This window comes from Marasmius oreades, chromosome 10 (assembly GCF_018924745.1).
Source record: "Marasmius oreades isolate 03SP1 chromosome 10, whole genome shotgun sequence".
In the NCBI taxonomy this organism is placed as follows: Eukaryota; Fungi; Basidiomycota; class Agaricomycetes; order Agaricales; family Marasmiaceae; genus Marasmius; species Marasmius oreades.
The window spans coordinates 1,182,388-1,201,824 of record NC_057332.1 but is presented as its reverse complement, the minus strand read 5'-3'; the positions used below and the strand labels follow the sequence as shown (position 1 = coordinate 1,201,824).

Genomic DNA, 19,437 nt, shown 5'->3' with positions numbered 1-19,437 from the left:
TCTATATACTCCTTTCCCTCTCTTCTTGACCTTACCTACGTTCTATGCCCTCTATGCACACTATATACAACTCAGGAGTTGACAGGTTCGACGTTCAACATTCGGCAGTATTTTATCACAGCCCGCTCGGTCCGAGAAAAGAACAAAGACTTCCCCCTTGAGTTAAAAAAGGCCCGACTTTCGTTGTCATTGTACCAGGAGGAAACAAAGGAGTTCCCAAATAAGTGGGTGAGTCTTACGGGAAGCACATCATACACTCCGACTCGCTTTGTTCTTGACATTCTTCCGTTCGGACTCGAAGCGACTGCGCTTCCGTTTTCCCGCCTCGGCTCCTCCATCTTCAAACTCAGTAACCTTCCTCTTCCTGTGCACATCCCTACTCCTCTCAAGCACCCCAGCCTTCCTCCCCTTTCTCCTCAACTCCTCATAAGCATCCCCACCACCCGCACCCGGCCTGGAAGCCCTCCCAACGTCCCTCAAAACATCCCCAAACTCATCTTCAAACCCACCAGCCGTACCTCTCCTCCGCCTCCCCCCTCCTTTCCCATCCTCTCCAACCCCAGCCAACCCACCACCCAAAGCCAAATCCCTCTCATCCCTCGCTCGGCGATTCGCTTCCCTCTTACCCATCATAACACGTCCAAATTGTGATTCTTCAAATTCAGTAAGGTCTTTGAGGTATCTAGCTCGGGAAGATGTCATGTTGAATGAGGGGTTGTTACCGCCGAGACCAGAGGAGCTTTCGGCGTGCGGGGTTGTACCGTCCAATGAGGCGTGGAGGAGGGTGGTGAGGGAGGTTGGGATGGGTCCGGTGCGTCGTTCCTTTTTGGATTTGGAGGTTGTGGTGGATTGGGGGAGGTATGGTGTGGGCGCGATTTTGGGGGGACGGTAGATACCGTCGGATGGTGCGACGTTGTCCTTGCCGGTTTCGGAGGCTGAGGCGTCTTGATTTTCCTCTTCATCGTCGTCGTCGTCATCACCGTCATTGGTGGTGAGGTTTTGAGGGTTCGGGCGGAAGGCTAGTGGGTCTGTAAAGAGTAAAATTTCAGTACAGAATAACGAGTTAGGATGAAAAAAATAATTCTTCTTCTGCGCATTTGTCTGCAAAAAAAAAAGAGAGAATAAGAAAACCAGCATACCGTTCACAATGTCCGTCCCTTCTGAGCCCTTCTCCTGAGATATCCTAACCAACTTCTCAATCTGATATTTCATCCTCCCCTCCAACGCTTTAATCTTCTCAAGTACCAACCGTCCCTCAATCATTTGATCCACCATGTCACCCATCCCAGAACCGCGCTGGTCGCGTTCAGGATCGCTAAACGATTTAGAAGGCGGTGATCTTTCTTGCATTCCGTTTTTGCCTTTTTCTTCATCCTCACCTTCACCACCAAAAACTCGGCGAGAAGAGAGGAGAACCAAGGAGTGCAGATACGAGAGGAGGACGTGATGTTTTAATGAGAGAAGAGATATCCCGTCTTTGGTGTCTAGACTTTCTGAAAGTCTGTCGGAAGGATTGAGATAACAAGTTTTTCAGTTGTGGAAATGGTGGTAGCTTACTTGGAACGAAGGGATTGTATGGCTTTTCGCGTGGATGCCATGCTTTCGGACATTTCGTCTAGGAGTTTACAGGCATCTTGGGCATTGACAGAGGACGACTGGGAGGTTTCTTCTATCGTCATCTTAAAGGCAGTTTGTATCGGCGTGCTCAGTATGTTATCAATGTCATGGACGTGAGAAGGAATCGTAAAAAAGTTTTAGCCGCCTAGTGTCCAAATTCAAGTTTGGCAAGATAACATTTCAACACTGTGACACTTCACTAGGCTAGCTTCGCAACTTAAACTGCACCAAAACCAGACAAGAAAAAGAGCTTAGGAAGCCCCGACAGGCACAGGTACGACCGCATTAAACCTCGTCGAAATACTCGAGTTCGCTTCAAAGTCTGGAAGGTTCAAGTCAGGGAAAACCTACCGGCAAACCCAAGGACCCGATCAGTATAAAAAGAACACGCCTCAAAGGGAGGGTTAAAAACACCTTCTTAACTTTCTTCGCCAGATACTGCCACCAATGTCCTTCGACATTCGTGAATGTCGTCTGCGCCCACCTCGCCTTCGCTCCTTCCTTCTTCGCCTCTGTGAGTGGATACTGATCTTCTGGAATGGGAAGCGGTTTCATGGCAGCACTCCAAGAAAAGTCGAAGAAGAAAGGAAACGAGTAACGTGGGGGCCCCCAAAAGGTGGAGAAAGAGCGCGGTGCCTTGGAGAGACAAAACGACCGCCGGTAAGCATGTCAAACATGTCGCCGACGTTGACGATGAGAGCGTCTTGGATTACGGGGACATCGACCCAATCGCCGGAGGGAGACTTAACCTGAGGCGGGACGAAATCCGCTTTGTTAAGGACTGGTCAAGGCAAGATCTAGATTCAAGGGGTCGCTTACTTGAAGCCCGGGGGAATCTTGAGCGAGTATGGTGAGGTAGCCAAAGTCTGGAGGGATACTGTCAGGACAGCTGGTTGAACAGCTGGCAAGTGCATACCCGAGTGTTCTCCAATGCCACTACCACCTGAGGCTCCGATTTCATTGGGTGGGTACATGAAGAATCTGAACAGAGCCACTGGTTCCGGCTCGAGTAGATGCGCATTCATATATCTTGGATCGAGCGCTAGCGCCATGGACAAACCCATGGTCAGAGTCTTGCCTAGCTCGGTAATCAGTTCAATATATTTGAGAACTGCGTCGCGCATTCCAGGAACATCGGCATCTGGGGGGAATTGGTTGACTCCATGTAGGGGCATTCCATTCAGTTCATGAGTCGCAGGATGTTCTGGACCGAAATACACGCCTTCTTTGCGATCCACTACTCCATGGGTGCCTAACGTTGAACGTTTAGCAAGTTGTAATGAACCGCGCATTGACATGCCAGGAAGGCGGGGAATACACACTCTCGCCAGAAAAAGGCATATAGCCGCGCCAAGCAGGACCTCCAGTACGAACATCTATCGCCAATTTCTTTTGTTCGGGGAGGTCAAAGAAAGTTTTCGAGCAGCGCAGGATATGGATATCTTGTTGCAAGGAAGACGGAATTTGATGGCCTGTGATTTGGATCAAACCCCAGCTAGAGAACGCATCTCTCAGCTGTTGTGCGACGGCCTGAACGGATGGATTTGAAGGGTCTTTGGTGGTGCAGAGAGGACTAACGTCGATGACTGGAGGCGACATGTGGACAGAGATGAGATATGGATGGGTCAGGGTTTTATAGCCTGCATTATGGCAATTGCCGTATCTTCTAGAGATTGGCTTGCAACTAGAGGACTTGGAATTGGATCATGTTATAGGGGCGCATACAACACTCGTAAACAAGGGTCAAAGCACCGTCCGCATTGGCGAGTTGACGAGGCTCAAGCCCATGAGCTTCAACTTCAATCTCTATGGACTCAATATTAGTTACGTACCCTTCCTCAGACCGTCGGGTCTTTTTGAGTACAGACGAATAGGAGCTATAATTCTGGCTACCGAGGTCCGTTGCCAGTTGTGTCCGGTGATCGATTGATCTCCGTCTACCGCCGTCTCTCCTCTTTTAGTAAAAAGGCGGTGATTTCCATCATTAGTCATTAATTTTCCCACGTACGACCTTTGCCTCCGTCGTTTTTCTTTCGCACCCGTGCGAAAAAAAGTTACCAAGTACTATGCCGCTCTACGACTTACGAATTACTCTGAAAAGCTTTTTGCCAGCGCGCAGGTTTTCCCTCTCTAAAACTCCCGTTAAACAGGATAAATTTTACCTCCTCATGAGCGAAAGTCTCCGTTCAGGATCGACAACGAACTATCGGTGTAGTTCCGTCAATGACAGGGGATGAATTACTTGAACAAGACTATTCTGTGTTACCTCTGCTCACAAAGGGAGTTGGAGGAAAGTTTACGATGGTATATAATGGTCTACCAGATTGGGATGATGTTGGTGTTTACTATGTAAGTGTGATTCATTGCCCCGGCTCTTTTCGTTTGGTTTTCACTTTCTTTCGGTATGTAGGATTGGACGTGCTTCCGGAAAAATCTTGCAAAATTTGAAACAGCGGGAATAATCTCAATGTTAACCAGTCTTCAATCGATCTTCTTAGCTGGATCTCGCATCGTTTTTCATGCTTCCTTCCTTGAGCGTAGTCCACAGCAGATAGCATCATCCGCAGGGATGCACCATAACGACGCCTCACTGGGAATTCCCCAAAACGGTCGACTTTTTCGAACGCTTCGTTACGAACTGTCTGAATCCATGATGTTACTGTCCTCCCATCAAGTTCAACCTGACGGTATGTGAACGCTACAGATGTTCAAGGTTATATTTGTTCCTGAACATGGATTTACAGACTCATCTGTTGAGATGAATGGCAAAGCCTCAGCTCGCCTAACTAGATCATAATATGTTCTTGCAAAAGGTTTCGCACGGAGGCCGTTACCAACTCGAACTATCATATATATCATCCTTGGTCCCTGATGCTGAGCTCAAGTAGGAATCGAGTGTTCATCAATAAGCACAAGGCCCTCAGCATAGAAACAAGCAACAGGTCATTCAGGAAGGCGATGGACCATCACTGCTCCCTATTATCCTCCGATTCGAGGTGTTACCACTGGAGGATATTGCAGGCTATTTTCGCCTTCCACGGAGACGACTTGATGGCTTTACAAGCCCGACCTCAATCTATCTGAGGCTTCTGTTGCTACTGGTTGGAGATGGTACACTTCGATACCATCGCGGTGTTCCAGCCTCCAAACTGATTTTGGCGATTGATGTACTCGGGCAGTTGAACTAGAGGTGTACGAGCCACAGCGTAAAACAGCTCAAAGTCTCTTTGGGGATGCACCCTTGGTCTATCGAATTAGGCGTAAACCTTCGCTTTGATTCGACGTTGACGATCAACGAGAGACACTGGAAAACACTTCCGTGTCCAGTTCTATCCGCACAATCCTTCAAGACCAGGCTCTTGAAGTCGTTTATTCCGATCTCCACCGTATCTATCTGATGGACAGAACCTTTGACAACACTGCTTTCTGTTAACCTGTCTATCTTGTATTTGCCCGTCGCTTTCCCTTATTCTACCGCCAGTACGCGGTATCTCCTCGTTCCGTTATGTTGGACTTCGTCTGGAAATAGAAAGTTTTTACCTGAAGATACATCGCAAGATTACCGCCCAAAGCATCAATACCTGTATCCCCTCACAAGAAATCAGAACAATCCCCTGGACCACTCTCATCATACTCAAACTCTCTTTGCCTTCGACTTCATTCACGTGATATCAAGGGAGAAAGAGGATGGAACAACGGAAAATAACACATTGAAGCTTCAGCACATAGCCAGCTCCTCCCGTCCCTTCGGTATACGACGGAAATTACAAATCACTGCAATTCGGTAAAATAACAACAGATCACGGATCTGTTGTTTTTTCGAAAAGGCAGACTCCCTCCTGATCCGATGACATGACAAACTTTGATGCTCACGGCCTATGAAGAAATTGGACGAAGGAGCTCTTATCCAGGTGGTTTATGTCTAGAGTGGTTTCCAAACTGCGATGACCTGGAAGGCGTCTGAAATTGGCGTCGATTGCCTATAAGGAATCGGTTGTCAGTACAAGTCTCTTTTGGATTAACTTGAAGTTTGGTTGTATTCGTCCCATCAAGGATAGGTACGACTTCATCAGCTTCCAACGCGACGACATGTACCACGATTTACGCTAGTTTGACATATTAGAAATTCCACAAGAGCGGGGCAGCGAAAAAGTATGTTCCTGGTTTGTCGCAGGGGAGATAGGCTGTGAAAGCGCTCTTTCTGGATCAGTGTATTCGGATTGCCGCTGTTCAACTTTCAAACTGTCTTCACTAGACACGTCCTATCCATAAACGTTGCAAGTGGTAGTCAAGTGCGCCCATCGTGAAAACGTCAATGTCAATATCGACAGAATCGAAATCTTCCTTGGCAGGATACTGGTGCATTCGATCTTGCTGCAGCCATCCTAGGCCTATAAAAGCCGTTCAACCTTTCGATTTTCTTCAACTCACAGCTCCTTCGTTCTTCTTCTACTTTCCTTTTCTTTACTAGGCCGTGCCTCTTTTCCACTTTGTCTACTTTTCGTTGCTTAGGACAACCTTTCAACACTTTCTTTCAAAGCATAACCAGTCCGTACGATCGCCTACTTCTCATGATGACGAGCTGATATTTCTCTCGTAGTAGCAGCTACAAAATGTTCGCTCGATCCGCCGTTCAGCTCTTGACTATCGCTGTCCTCGCTATTCGCTCGACTGCGTCTCCTTTGGCTTCAAAGCCTGCCTTTGCACTGGGTGAGGAACCTTCTCTTGCGTTCCACGAAGAACCTACTCATTCAAGAACTCGTATTTCTTTCCATACAGCTGCTCGAACTGACCACTCCTTTGATGGTTTCAATGGTATCTCCTCTCTAGACAACTTTGACAATTTCTACGGCGTGGGCAACTTCCACCATGCTGTCTTCGACCAGGTCGTTGTCCATGAACAAGAGGTTGTCTGCCACACTCAGGTTATAGAGGTCATACAGCAACGTCTTGTCGTGCTTCAGGAGATGGCTAAGAGGTTTGTTTTATGGTCTGAATTTGTCGCAAAACATCAGATTTACCATGTAACAGGATTATCACAGAACAAATCTGCGAAGTCGAGACTCAGACAGTTGGTAAGCCCTCCCCTTCTTAATCTCAAAGTTTTCTATGAATATACTTATCGCTCCGTAGTCTTCTCCCAATTCCACGCTTCCCTTGGCAATTTCTACAGTGACCTCAGGCGTCAGTCAGGCAAACAAGTCGGATTCGACGACAAGATTGCCGGCAAGTTCCCTGATCTCGTTCAGTCTGACGGATCTCTTTCCACCAACGATCTCGGTTAGTAGTAGGGCTTTGCCTTTCTGAACCCCAGACCACTGACCGGAAGGTTCCCTTACTCAACAGGTTTCACCGGTTCGGAGGTTGGAAGCAATACCGTTGTCCCCGCTGGCAGTAATTGGAACGACAATACTTCCCCTAATTCCGTTGATTCAGCATATTTTGCAGCTCAGAGCGCACGGTTTCAATGAGCGCTAAAAGGCTGTAATGTCACGGACCCACGCTAGGGACTTGTAAGGTCGCTGGTAGACGTGGAGGAGGAGTTCCTCTTTTGCCGGAGAGGAATACATAATTTATACGGATCATCGAACGTTATATACCTGCTAGTTAATAGATTGTGTTGAATCGTCAGTGGACAAAAAATACAAAAAAAAGTTGAAATGCATAGAACAATGGCGAGATAAGCGCGCTTAAACTGGCTGAAAGTTCACTTTTTACTTCATCACCGTCGAGACTTGTTCGTCGTTCCCCTCACAATGTCTGATATAAAGGATATTTTTATTATCTTCAGGATCTGCCCCCCGAAGAGAACAACTCGTCAGAAAGAACCCCGTGGGACATGCTTTCCTGCCAGTGGCCTCGAGATGGCCAAAGCACCATCGACAAACTTGAAGACGCCAGGAAATTCTTCAAATTAGGCTGTGTTCAGGAGTGCGATGCTGAAGACTTGGCACTTCATCAGGGCAAGTAGTCCAGATTCAGGTTGACTCTGTTCCTTGATCTGCTCTTCAACAGCTTTTGGAAGGCTCAAGGACTCTTCGAGTGCTTTGACGCGGTATATGTGCCGATGGAATCAAATAGGCTCGAGACTCAGAAACTGTGGACGTCATTATACGTATACATTCCAAGAAGCTCGCTGCTTTTACTTCAGGAGGCAAAACCAGAAGAACTATCTAAAGTGGGGAAAGCGTCGCGTTTACTATGACCTCAGTTGGACCGAGGTGAAGGGCAATGCAGGTGCTGAAATGGAGTCGGAGCAGATATGGGCTGGCACCGGGTTGAAGGTACAGGAAGGTTTGGAGTCCGGATCCAGAAATGAAAGTCTTTCTGTCAGGGAGCAAGAATCCTCGTTCTTACAGCGACATCCAAAATTGTAGCGCAATTATGATTTTGTGTAGCTCCCCGCCCTTATTTGTAGTAAATAAAAAGTATTCCAAAATTGGCAAACCATCCCGACGCCCGAAGTTTGATCCAGCCAATCGGCGTAGGAGCTCTGCTTCCCCGCCTTGTCCCCTCAGCAACGTGATACCCACAAAGCACCAACTTACCTCATGGTTACCAAATTTGGATTACTTGCTTTATTTACAACAAACAAAGGCGGGGAGCTACACAAAATCATAATTGCGCTACAATTTTGGATGTCGCTGTAACGTCGATCCTTTCGACGCGTCGGTCGAGTGGGTCACTGGAAGCAGTTCCTCGTACCTCATTGCCCTGGTTTCTTCAACCTGATGGGACCGCCGAAAAACCACACCTCATCCATTGGACCTCTCACTCTTCAGCGAATAATATTTTACAACGTCGGTCAAAGGCGGATGAGGCATGGAGTGTTTGTGTTGTGACTGCAAAGCCGAGCACGCCCATTTTAGGGGAAGATCCCTACCTCCTCAACTGGAAATCTCAAATGGTACTCGGCCAGCGTCACTGAGCAGACCACAGAATGATCGCTCGCCCTCGACCTCGGTATACACCGAGGTTCTCTTCGCCTGTCGATCTGTCTGCGCAAACCGCCCAGTCGCGATGAAGGGTCAGCCATCGTAACCTCCCCTCGTCAATCCCTTTACCTTCGAGGACAAATCACATACGCATAACCAATAGCCTTTACATCCAAGGCCTACATCTTGATTCATGGTTACCCTCAAAGACACCATCATCATATCCGATAATACATGCCTCTCTCATAAATGAATACGTTCTGGACTTCAAGGTCGAGACTTCACGGTTCAGCGTCCATTTTCTTGTTGCAGAAGATAAACGGTATCATGGGAGGCGAGAGGAATTACAGTTTACACGCTGCGACATGGCCTCAAGTGGGTATGCGTCCCATCAAGGATGGCTTTGGCTTCATCAATCTCACTACTTCCTTCATGTCATATTAGGATCGTGGCAGCCGCCATATTCACCGAGACTTGCTTCCCAACAAACGCCATCTGGACTGTCCTGACATATACGAAATTCCACAAGAGTGGTACGACCTCAAACGCGTGTTTTATACCGCGACACTGATAAGGTGGCTGTGTGCGCACTCATCCTGTATCTTGCATCAGTCTCCTCGGGCTGCCGCTGTTCAACTTTTGTCAGTGGGTACGCGTTGCCCATGAATTTCGCGAATGGTAGTCAAGTGCGCCCACTGTGAAAACGTCAATGTCATGGATCAACGCGACTGAAGTTTGAAAGAACCTGTTTGTTCATCTCCACATTAATACCGGCGCCTTCAACCAGGCGGCACTTTGCCCACGAAACTATAAAAGCCGTTTAGAATTTCGACTTTCTCCATCTCACAGCTCTTTCGTTCTCTTTTCCCTCTACTTTCTTATCAGGCCGGGCTGCCTTTGACTACTTTCTTCTTCAAATCCTTTCGTTTTAGGACACGTCTCCTTTCAACACTTTCCTTCAAACATTACTACAGTCGGTGCCGACTCCTCTATTGATATGACGGTGGACTGATATTCTTCTTTTCCTCATCGCAAGCAACTACGACATGTTTGCTCGACTCGCTGTTCAGCTCATAACCGTCGCTGTCCTCGCTATCTGCTCGACTGCGTCTCCTTTGGCTTCAAAGCCTGCCTCTGCACTCGGTGAGGGGAATTTCCTTGGCATTGCTCGAGATCCTACCCATTCAGAAACTCATGTTCCTTTCCTCACAGCTGCTCGAACTGACCACTCCTTCGATGGTTTCAATGGTATCTCCTCTCTAGACAACTTTGACAATTTCTACGGCGTGGGCAACTTCCACCATGCTGTCTTCGACCAGGTCGTTGTCCATGACCAAGAGGTTGTCTGCCACACTGAGGCTGTAGAGATCATACAGCAACGTCTTGTCGTGCTTCAGGAGATGGCTAAGAGGTTTGTTTATGGTTTGACTCTTTCGCAAAACATCAAATTTACCGTGTAACAGGATTATCACAGAACAAATTTGCGAAGTCGAGACTCAGACAGTTGGTATGTCCGATTCTTGATTTGAATGTTTCTTACGATTATATGCTGACCTTTCCATACAGTCTTCTCCCAATTCCATGCTTCACTTGGTACATTCTACGACGACCTCAGGCGTCACTCAAGCCATCAAGTCGGATTCGACGACAAGGTCGTCGGCAAGTTCCCTGATCTTGTTCAATCTGACGGATCTCTTTCCACAAACGATCTCGGTTAGTAGTAGGGCTTTGCCTTTCTGAACCCAGACCACTGACTGGAAGATACTCTTGCTCAACAGGTTTCACTGGCTCAGATGTTGGAAGCAACACTGTCGTACCCACCGGCAATAACTGGGACGACACTACTTCCCCTGATTCCGTTGATTCAGCATATTTTGCAGCTCAGAGCGCACAGTTTCAATGAGCTCTAAAAGACTGGAATGCTACGCCAGGGAACTTGCAAGGTCGCTGGATGACATGGCCAAAGTTCTCCGCTTCGAGATAGACTATTTATGCTTAGATCGTCGTACCTTTACATGTAGCCACCGCTAGTGAATCGATTGGGTTAAATGTCGTTTAACTGTTTTTGATGAATGTTCGAAGGTTTTGGACTAATCTATCGTTTACGTCTGAAACGCTGTCTCTACGACATAGGACCCTTCAACTTTCAAGATAAAAATGGATGCCAGCGGACATTAGCAGACGTGCCTGTAAAGGAACGAACAGGAATTCTGATTTTAGGAGTGTACGCTCTGCCTTTGGGGCGCCATTCTAGTAGATACCAAAATATCCAACCTCCAAAACGTCAATAAAACTTGGCATGGAACTTCAGAACTGGACCCATGAACTAAAGTAGTCACCAGACGATCTCCTCCGTCCGCCACGTAGATTGATTAAACTTGATTTGAGTCGGCTACAAACTTTGAATTTCTAAGAAAACGTTCAAACAACAGTACTGCGTTACCTCGATCCGGACGAGCGAATTCACTTTGTACCACGACGATGTATCGGTGATTCTTAGGGTTAACCAGGATTGCTTTTGACAACAGGCGCCGGGTAATAGACACGAGGGTTCGGTGGCTTCCATCGTATGAACCGATGGGAAGAACATTCCGGAATGATAAAGCAGCCGTGAACTAGCTTCATTGTTCTCTTCCATACGAGGGTGTCCTGGTTCAGGAAGGACTTACGTCGGCTTTGCTCGGTCGCCGCGATTCGTGGATTCCCTAAGTATAGTATTGGACGTTGAACCTGTCTACTTGAGGCAGACATATGGAATGACGGGAGATAACAAGCGTACGTATTATCGGGTCTACGGTGATTCAATCCAAGTTGGTCCTGTTTTTTAAAGTTTAATCTCAAGCTTTTCCCTTTCCCAGCCTAAAAAAATAGCGAGCGGGACAGCATTTGTTAGTCCTGGGTCCATGCGGATGGAACGTTCACGTACAAAGTGCATTGCGCGAGCATTCGTGATTCCGTTCTCCCTTCTCTAGTCATTGACGACCCCGCTAGAAGGGTTTGAACTAGACTCGGTCAGACGACGTCGTGGGTGCGGGAGAAGGTCGAAAAGGAACGTCGGAAGTCTCGTTGTAGATGACCTTTTTGGTACACAACGTCTTCCGACGCGTAGCCTGTCCATTGAATCGGACGTATTCGGTCGATGGCTTGTCCTTTAGTGCGGCAACTAGCGAATACTACAAGCCAGAACTAGGTTAGTGCAACGGTTTGCTCGACTTAACTGGCAAGAGATTGATCAAAAGGGCTTGAGACTTGACGGTTTGAATGCTCGGGTGTAAGCTTTCCGAATTACGAGTTTGAGGCCATGGTCATCGATCGCAAGCAGTGTTTTTTTATGGACGTCAGTTACCGGGAGGGTACAACGTTCATCAGGAGTATCTGAGCGAGATCAAGTGAGCTGAAAGACTTGTGAAAGACTGCTCTTCTGGCAATGGCATTCAGTGCTATGGGCCATCTGTCCGGCCATGATCCATGAGGATTAACTTTAATATCTCTGCTAAGGTGCCCGTAACTCAGTGGTAGAGTGTGAGATTGCAATCAGTTTGACACAGTGTATTATCTTGAAGCCCCGTGTTCGACCCACGGCGGGCACTAGATTTTAGTCAATTATGTATACAGATCTAGAATCAAGCTTTACATCAATGTTTAGGCCAACAATGGCTAGTACAGCCCTATTCTCCACGCTCCAAATGACCCGTGGCAAAGGCTGAGGTTTCTGATGACTGCCAGTGCGTTGAGGCTTGTAGCTCCACACATATTCATTCTCACTGACAGCCAGCTCCTGAGCGAGCTCTGACGATGTTCATGTCACTCGATGGCGTTAGCTGATGAACGTATGGAGTTGAGACGAGCCTAACTTGAAACATTGGAGATGAACCTGCTGTATTGATAGACTCGGAATTTCCGCACGTCAAAGTAAGTCGGATTCTGAAATGAAGCATACCACTAGAAGAGCAGCGAGTACTAGCAGATGCGCAAAAGCAGACAAAAGCACGCCGTCCCGGGCCGCAAATCTCCAACTTGTTCCCGACTTCCACGATGTACCTCGACATTCCAGACACTTTCGAATGCATAATTATAACACAATTCAAATGAATGAACTTAGTCGGCGTCTGGCTTTTACCTTCGCGCACGTTCATATGTCTATGACCAGGAGACTCACAGATGAGGTATGTACATCGTGCCGTCCTTGATGCATTTAGTATTGATACAGATGGTTTCCCGAGTTTTCATCCTCCTCCTCCCGCTCAATTCAAATTCATTGCAAGGCATCGGTGGCGCAGTTGCTGGTCGTAACACGTGCGAGTTGGACAAAAGCCGTGACTGTTCCTCGACGTTCCTTTCGACTCAAAACTAAGTTTATCTCTCCTCTACAGGGATAAGTCGGGTATAGATGATTCACACCGGCCACCGGCACCAGTGGTCATGCGAAGTTGCCAACGGGGCCACTGGCACTCAAACATTCGTTCTTCGCCGTTCGTGAATGATGATGAACGTGCAACTTGAGATCCACTGGCAACTGGAGGCTATTTTTGAACGCCTTTCTCGCGTTTGTCAAGTAATTACGCGTCCCTTCCGATTCCCGACGTTGAATGAAATGTAGTAAGCCCACTTTTGATTAATCTAGCATTCTGAACGTGGTTACAACAGATCGTTTTTTAAGTGATTTTTATTTTTATAGGGATCGCATCCATATGTAAGGACGTCCTTAAAGACCCAATGAACAAGCGTGGCTAAGTAGTAATCCTGGGGTGCGAAAGAAACTCCCAACACCTTCCTTGCAGACGAATCAATGGGGCGTGGCGCAATAAAAATTGAACAGAAGACTGGGAGACAAGGATCTGTATACTGATAGAAGGTCGTTCCCGACGCGCAATCGGATATCGGTACTCATATCTACAAGATAAGGGCTTACGTTGAACTTTATGTATGTATGCATCCTGCTTTCTCACCTGCCTCATTTTGTTATCATTCACATTCAGCCTCAACCTTACGGCTTAGTGCACAGAGGCGTGAATACTGCTTATTCGAAATATTGAGTCTCAGGGCTTACTGAATAGGCTTCTCATCTTCATAGTAGATTATTCACCAGTTTGAAAGAGAGCTCGTAAGCACCCGGTGCCGAAATTTTACTCATTCTCACTGTCAGTGTCATTTAAAATTCTTCCATCCTGAGGGCTAACACGCAGTCTTCGCTTATCTTTATCTTTCTACACCGCTATGACCGCTTCTACCACACGACTGTTTCGGGGTTCTCCAATAATCAATGCAACCTCGAGTAAGTAACAAAGGTCTCTCCCGTAATCAAGACCGTGTAGTTTGCTTGCCGCATTCAAAATTCGTACTTATTCAGCAGCAGCTTTTAGGGTTTCTCAGCCAAAGGAACCAATCCAAGAGGGAACGTGCGTCTCGTCATTCTGGTAAGACTTACCGAGGAATCTCCTGGAGCCGTCCAGGTCATCCCCATCAACATGGTGGCGTGGCAGGAGACCCATTCGAGAGAAAGAAAGCAGAAAAACAGAAGGTTAACGGTTTCGTCAGTGACTGAGTAAGAGCCTGGTGTACACACCTGATCGATATTTATACTCTCTTTCGAACTCAGAAAAGAGACGCAAGGTACGCAACAACTGACACTGTTCTTCTCGTCACGTATCCACCTCGCGTCTCGGCAGGTCTCGGTGCTCATCAAGTGCTCATAGTAGCTTACTTACAGCAGGACAAAGCCTAGAACGTCCTGCACTACCTAGCCGGATTTTGATCATCAACGGCAGTTTCCCTGTGCTTTCTTCTTTGTTCGACAAGGCGAACTTACTGTAAGCTGTAACGTTTCATACTTAGATGATACTGATAGACCCGGAGTATTTCCTAGTATCCCGTCTTACGGTCTTCCTTCATAGGTTGCTCGAGGGAAGGACCAGGGAGAGGGACCCTGGGTAACCCTCTTCAAGGATTGACACATCCGGGACATTTATCCCAGCAAACGCTTTGTCCTCAGCCGTCAACCTCGAGGAAGACGAAAACGTCAAATGGCGAGCTATCCCATATTGGTTTAGACAATTCTCATTTTCCTCCGGGTATGTTATATCCATCTATCCGTTTTATGTATATTCTTAAATAAGTTATGAGATCTGATAGGCAGGCTGAATAACTATTGTTCTAAATTTAGCATCCCGTTCCATACATACTTGTGAAAGCTGTCATCTCATCTCTCATCTCATCTTTGTGATTTCTGATTCTCTGCTTTGATAGCATGGACCAGGAAGGCTCCAATGGCAGACGCTGTATTGTTCGTGCCTGTTAACTGGTATAGGTGAAGTCTGACCGACTGGCGGCCATGCTGTTCGCTCAACCGTCCTTTCTAAAACAGTGAATGCTTGTAACTTCGGTGAAGGGCGTCGGTTAAACAAGATCTACTCTGTGTCCGTGTTTCCCATCTTCCGAGGGGTGTTGTAATCAAAGAAAAAATACAAAAAAAAACAACGACATTCTCGATGCCTACGCCACCCAAACTTCCGGAATACCCTGTACCCAAACTTGGGTATGAACATGCTCAAAACCAAGGATTCGAGATATGAGTTTCTCCCGCCCAGTTCTACGCGTGGCCCCCCGAGGATGGGCACTTTCAGAAATCTTCAAACATCACCATCATGATACAATTTGTATGTGTATCACACGCCTTCGTCCTCGGGTTACGAACGTGAAATTGATATTCGTGATTGAGAAAACTTTATTTTTAGTATCACACGCGCGCACACGACCTCGGAAAACTAGTAAAACTGGCTGCGCAGGCTCAATGGAAGGTGATTTCTCCTTAATGAAATAACGGAATGGGATTTGACAAGAAGTCTGGTAAACGTCGACGTCGTGTTGTCGTTCGCAATGCACGAGTGCCAAGCTTGCCTCTAAGGGGAGGGGAAGGACAGAAAGTTCATGTCCTGAACCCCGGTTCTCGGGGTGCGAGACCACGCCTTCAAACTTCACTTCTTGATGTTTGGAGTGTTTGGAACACCCGTACGACCTTACCCCCGGGCCTTGCCCTTCTAAGTTCATTCCGTTTGTTCAATTCGGCCAACATGGATCACAATGCACAGGACGGGTTCAACGCTCAACGTTCAACCCCGCCATCCCGTGAACTTTATTGGTCGACCCGACCCATCCCCTCATCAAGCATTTCAATTTTCGACTTCAGACTTCGTTAAGGCTGCAGGCACAGATTGAGCACCCCCCGCCCTCCCCCTACGCCCTAGTACCGTTCCCGCAGCCGGTATTTTAGGACCACTCACACGCGCACACGACCGTTAGAACCCGTCCCCCCCCCTCTATATCGATGATTGCAATCGACGCGTTTCACAAGGTTGCCTTCGCTGATTGGCCAGGCTTGCGGGCTGGGTATGATCATGGTTTGGTGGGAGGTAGTGTATTTTACTTTGTACTTACAGCTTGTGATTGCGACTTGCCTTCCTGCACTACGGGTCTGAAACCCGGAACTTGGAATTTATCACTGGGCACACTGGTCCGGATTTCCTAAGGTACTAGGTATCCGTCGAACTTGGTCGTACGACCCGGAATAGGACGACCTTCGAAGTGGGATGAACAAAGTTCATTTGAAAAAAAAACACACACAAAAAACAGCCGGCGAAAGGTGAGCAGAAGCAGGTACAGATTGACGTCTTCCCGTCCCGTGGGTGTGATATCCTCAAGAGGCTGTCTTGACTCCCCCCCTCCCCCCCTGATTCCCTCGGAAATGGCCACAATCCACATCACCTCGTATGATCGCAACGATTTACTCGAACCACCTTGAAGGCCACTTGGTCTTGGACTCAACCTTCGTTTTCTCGCACCATCTACATGGACGGGGGCGATTTCTGAGTCTTCGAAAAAAAAAAAAAAAAAAAAAAAGGATTTCGTTCCAGCTGAAGTTCCCCCCCGGGCACCCTTTTAACGCGCGGCGACGCGGAGTTTCTGTTCAATGTTCAGATCACAGTAAGTAGACCTTATGGGATCGTCACTCGTAGTCCTCACTTGCTGTTTCATTTCGGAACCGTTCGAAGAAGTAATACATGCATGTTTGAATCTTGATTACTACTACTGAATCCGAGCTTTTTTCAGCTCACACGACCTGGAATTCATTCACTCAAGGATCTCCCGGTCACCGGGGTGGGCCGGAGTTTTAAAAACCTGGTAGGTAATGTTGAGTTGTATTTTCTGACTGCGGGTTGCCGAGCTTTAGTGTACTATAGTACTTAGTCCATTGATCATTAATAAATGCTGTATGGAAAGGCCTAGGGTACCGGCTAGATCTAGTTAAGAGCTTTTCCTTGTTGTCCGGGCCAATAGGATGTATTCTGGAAAGGGAGGAGGGGGAGCGGAAGTTGGGCGGGAATTCCGATGGTAGATTATTTGTAAATTTCGATCCCCATCCTACGTATACAGCTCCCATGGTAAAAGAAGTTTAATCAAAGGGGGGAAATCCCTCACATCGCCGTTATTGATATCACAATGAATCATGATCGGGCCAAGGAGACTATCCCAAAAAAAGGGCTCAGAAAGCAGTGAAGGGTCTGGAGAGGAGTCTGGCGGAAGCAAACCAGTCGTTACTTCTACAAAAGTCTTGAAAAGATTCAAAGAGCGACAAAGTGCCCGCCGTGGGTCGAACACGGGGCTTCGAGATAACAAGACGGTTCTGCTGAATGTATTGCAATCTCACACTCTACCACTGAGTTACGGGCACGTTATGGGACTTGGCCCCAGCTTTCCCTTATTTTCACAATACTTCGCGGCCTCAAATTACGGGCCTGGCAAACCGCAGCAAGAGAGCTGTTGAAATAGCTGTTGAGAGGAGATGACGCAGTAAATGGACGGACTGAGAAACGTGCGCAGCCACGTAAAATAGCCGAATGCTGCATCGATAAAAAGATAGATTACGAACGTTCGCGGTGTATGTAAATGTATTACAAGCTAACGTGGCGACACGTAAGTACGACGACAAACGCCGTCTAGATTCCAGCTATCCAAAAGTCCGAGATCGAAGGTTCTAAAAATAACATGAAAATTCTATAAATAGCACTCTTTCCCAACAACGTCGCTACGCCAAGCTCCATTCGCCGTTTCTCAGGCTCTTCTTCGGGAATAATTGAGATGTGTGAAAAGCTTTACATAGGAATAGACAATGCCTTGACTTTGTGAACTTTTTTGGAACCCTCGAAGCCTTTGGATTTAGCGACGTGACTTTGACGCCACTAGTCGCATCCGAAGAGCATCGCAGAAACAAGCTCTTGAATTTGGGAAAAGGGACTACTTTTGGAGATGCCTAGAACCTATAATATCTATCTGACGGTAGGAGTCTGGTACTCAACTCAGGCTTGGAACGGCGACCTAAGTTAGAACTACGTTGTAGCCCGAGTCCGACGTCCCAATTGTGGGTGCCCATGGACACCTACCTTTATTCACGATCCATCCGGGAGCGAGATAGAAATGAGACGCCCGTCTCCTTTCTCGAATCGGAGGAGGCGCGCTAAAGACTCAGTCGACTGCCAGTAGCAGGTGGCAAATGGCAGCTTCAAGTTCCGGCTAAGAATTCGAGCTCTACTAATCATGGGTTACAAGCCCATTATTAGTATCCAACAGATTGCCCCCGACGTAGATGCGCGGGAAAAAGGGGGTAGGATTTTCAAGAAGGCGTAACCAGTTGGGTATGGTCATGGGTGCCAGGTTCCGAAATGCATTTTTTTTTACCCCACAACACCGACGTAGAGGCGCAGGACTCGCCGGATCATGAAACGCGTCCTTCAAACTTGAGATTGGGGCAAAAGTTCAAGTGGGGTGGTGACCGTGTACATACTTGCACAGTGTCCTTTTTTCGTCTCCCAAGCTATAATGGTATTTCTGATCGAAGAAACCAAAGCTTCGGATGGGGTGGGCCCTTGCCAAACTTCAAAGTGGAGCAAGTTCGGGAAAGTCTCCCCCCCTCTCCCCATCCCCGCCCACTCGTGATCATAAAGGAAGGAAGCCAGGAAGGAAGTAAAAGAACGTAGGTGGTCTATTACGTGTTAGTACAAAGTTGGGAGCTTTGCACTTGATTTTGCAAAGGGAGAAGCACGAAGATGAGAACCCTGCTGACCTTGATGGATCCAACGGTACGGCGGAGCTTAATCTCCGTTTTTTTGCTTTCTGCTCCCTAGGTATAGAAACAGTGGGAAAACACTTCAAGTCACGGGGACACGGCCGGTGGTCCAAAGTCCAAGGGTGGCTCACCGATTTCACGGTTGTTTTTTGCATTTTCCTAAAAGTGCTTTCTCGGCCGGAAGGGGGATGATTCAGAATTGAAGAACGCATGAGTCGGAGTCAAGGGGCAAAAAAAAAGGATTGGCAACGGGCGTAAATCACCTATACAGTAAATCCTACCACACCCCGCACGGAAAATCCTCCTGTAACAAAAAAAGAATCAAGTACACGGACGGACGGGGATGATCGACGCGGGAAGTCACTGACAAAAAAACACTTGCAAAATTGAATGGACGTTGACCATTGTGTGTCCTCCCAATGATCCTGATCTCGGCCGTGCACGAAAAGGAAGGAGAAGGGATTTTCGAAATGTAGCCTGTTGTGTCGCTTTATGGTGTGCGTCCAAAGGTAAACATCCGATATATTCAATGGCCGTTTGAGGTTTCTGGGGAAGGATGTTTTAGTAGTGCCTTGCATGGAGGTAGTGATTCTCCGAAAGACGAAAAAAACAAAAGGCAATTCCACACCGGAAAGTACGTGTCCTCCCTCTCTGACCGCGACATACAACTAAGCATCAAGATCAGGAGGGGGGGAGGGGAGGGGAGCAGGTGAAATCGGGCATTTCCACACGTCGAAACAAAAAAACAACGAAAATCCTGATTTT

The 19,437-nt window shown here is 47.5% G+C and overlaps 6 protein-coding genes and 2 non-coding genes across 8 annotated transcripts; 5 read left to right on the top strand and 3 right to left on the bottom strand.

Annotated features, from left to right (window-relative positions):
- Positions 1–249: 249 nt before the first annotated feature.
- E1B28_002455 (uncharacterized protein) lies at positions 250–1,741 on the bottom strand (the record flags this gene model as incomplete). Its single annotated transcript, XM_043159373.1, has 3 exons — positions 1,558–1,741; positions 1,140–1,501; positions 250–1,028 (listed from the first exon to the last, which is right to left on the bottom strand). Exons 1-3 carry the CDS (start codon positions 1,677–1,679, stop codon positions 250–252), a joined length of 1,263 nt encoding a protein of 420 aa, XP_043002973.1. The 5' UTR covers positions 1,680–1,741.
- A 104-nt stretch (positions 1,742–1,845) lies between these two features.
- E1B28_002454 (uncharacterized protein) lies at positions 1,846–3,244 on the bottom strand. The gene is made up of 4 exons (XM_043159372.1): positions 2,940–3,244; positions 2,534–2,869; positions 2,437–2,483; positions 1,846–2,366 (listed from the first exon to the last, which is right to left on the bottom strand). The coding sequence occupies exons 1-4, from the start codon at positions 3,214–3,216 to the stop codon at positions 2,169–2,171; spliced, it is 858 nt and encodes a 285-aa protein (XP_043002972.1). The 5' UTR covers positions 3,217–3,244; the 3' UTR covers positions 1,846–2,168.
- Positions 3,245–3,840: 596 nt separating this feature from the next.
- E1B28_002453 (uncharacterized protein) lies at positions 3,841–4,414 on the top strand (the record flags this gene model as incomplete). The annotated part of the gene is made up of 3 exons (XM_043159371.1): positions 3,841–3,966; positions 4,028–4,304; positions 4,362–4,414. 3 exons carry the CDS (start codon positions 3,841–3,843, stop codon positions 4,412–4,414), a joined length of 456 nt encoding a protein of 151 aa, XP_043002971.1.
- A 1,816-nt stretch (positions 4,415–6,230) lies between these two features.
- E1B28_002452 (uncharacterized protein) lies at positions 6,231–7,088 on the top strand (the record flags this gene model as incomplete). The annotated part of the gene is made up of 5 exons (XM_043159370.1): positions 6,231–6,327; positions 6,397–6,595; positions 6,649–6,692; positions 6,751–6,897; positions 6,964–7,088. 5 exons carry the CDS (start codon positions 6,231–6,233, stop codon positions 7,086–7,088), a joined length of 612 nt encoding a protein of 203 aa, XP_043002970.1.
- A 2,510-nt stretch (positions 7,089–9,598) lies between these two features.
- E1B28_002451 (uncharacterized protein) lies at positions 9,599–10,455 on the top strand (the record flags this gene model as incomplete). Its single annotated transcript, XM_043159369.1, has 4 exons — positions 9,599–9,963; positions 10,016–10,059; positions 10,119–10,265; positions 10,331–10,455. The coding sequence occupies 4 exons, from the start codon at positions 9,599–9,601 to the stop codon at positions 10,453–10,455; spliced, it is 681 nt and encodes a 226-aa protein (XP_043002969.1).
- Positions 10,456–12,050: 1,595 nt separating this feature from the next.
- On the top strand, positions 12,051–12,142 carry E1B28_002450. Its single transcript has one exon. It is a non-coding gene; the product is annotated as a tRNA-Cys (tRNA).
- A 339-nt stretch (positions 12,143–12,481) lies between these two features.
- On the top strand, positions 12,482–13,687 carry E1B28_002449 (uncharacterized protein; the record flags this gene model as incomplete). The annotated part of the gene is made up of 4 exons (XM_043159368.1): positions 12,482–12,718; positions 12,776–13,151; positions 13,231–13,561; positions 13,627–13,687. The coding sequence occupies 2 exons, from the start codon at positions 12,482–12,484 to the stop codon at positions 12,929–12,931; spliced, it is 393 nt and encodes a 130-aa protein (XP_043002968.1). The 3' UTR covers positions 12,932–13,151; positions 13,231–13,561; positions 13,627–13,687.
- A 3,497-nt stretch (positions 13,688–17,184) lies between these two features.
- E1B28_002448 lies at positions 17,185–17,280 on the bottom strand. Its single transcript has one exon. It is a non-coding gene; the product is annotated as a tRNA-Cys (tRNA).
- Between the last annotated feature and the right edge of the window lie 2,157 nt (positions 17,281–19,437).

What these genes read in the sequence shown, in the direction of transcription:
- E1B28_002454 (XM_043159372.1), bottom strand. Translation starts at nt 3,216, where the DNA reads ATGTCGCCTCCAGTCATCGACGTTAGTCCTCTCTGCACCACCAAAGAC. An exon ending in TATGCCTTTTTCTGGCGAGA is followed by an intron (nt 2,870 to 2,939) that starts GTGTGTATTCCC and finishes GTTCAACGTTAG; the next exon opens with GCACCCATGGAGTAGTGGAT. An exon ending in AAGATTCCCCCGGGCTTCAA is followed by an intron (nt 2,367 to 2,436) that starts GTAAGCGACCCC and finishes GTCCCGCCTCAG; the next exon opens with GTTAAGTCTCCCTCCGGCGA.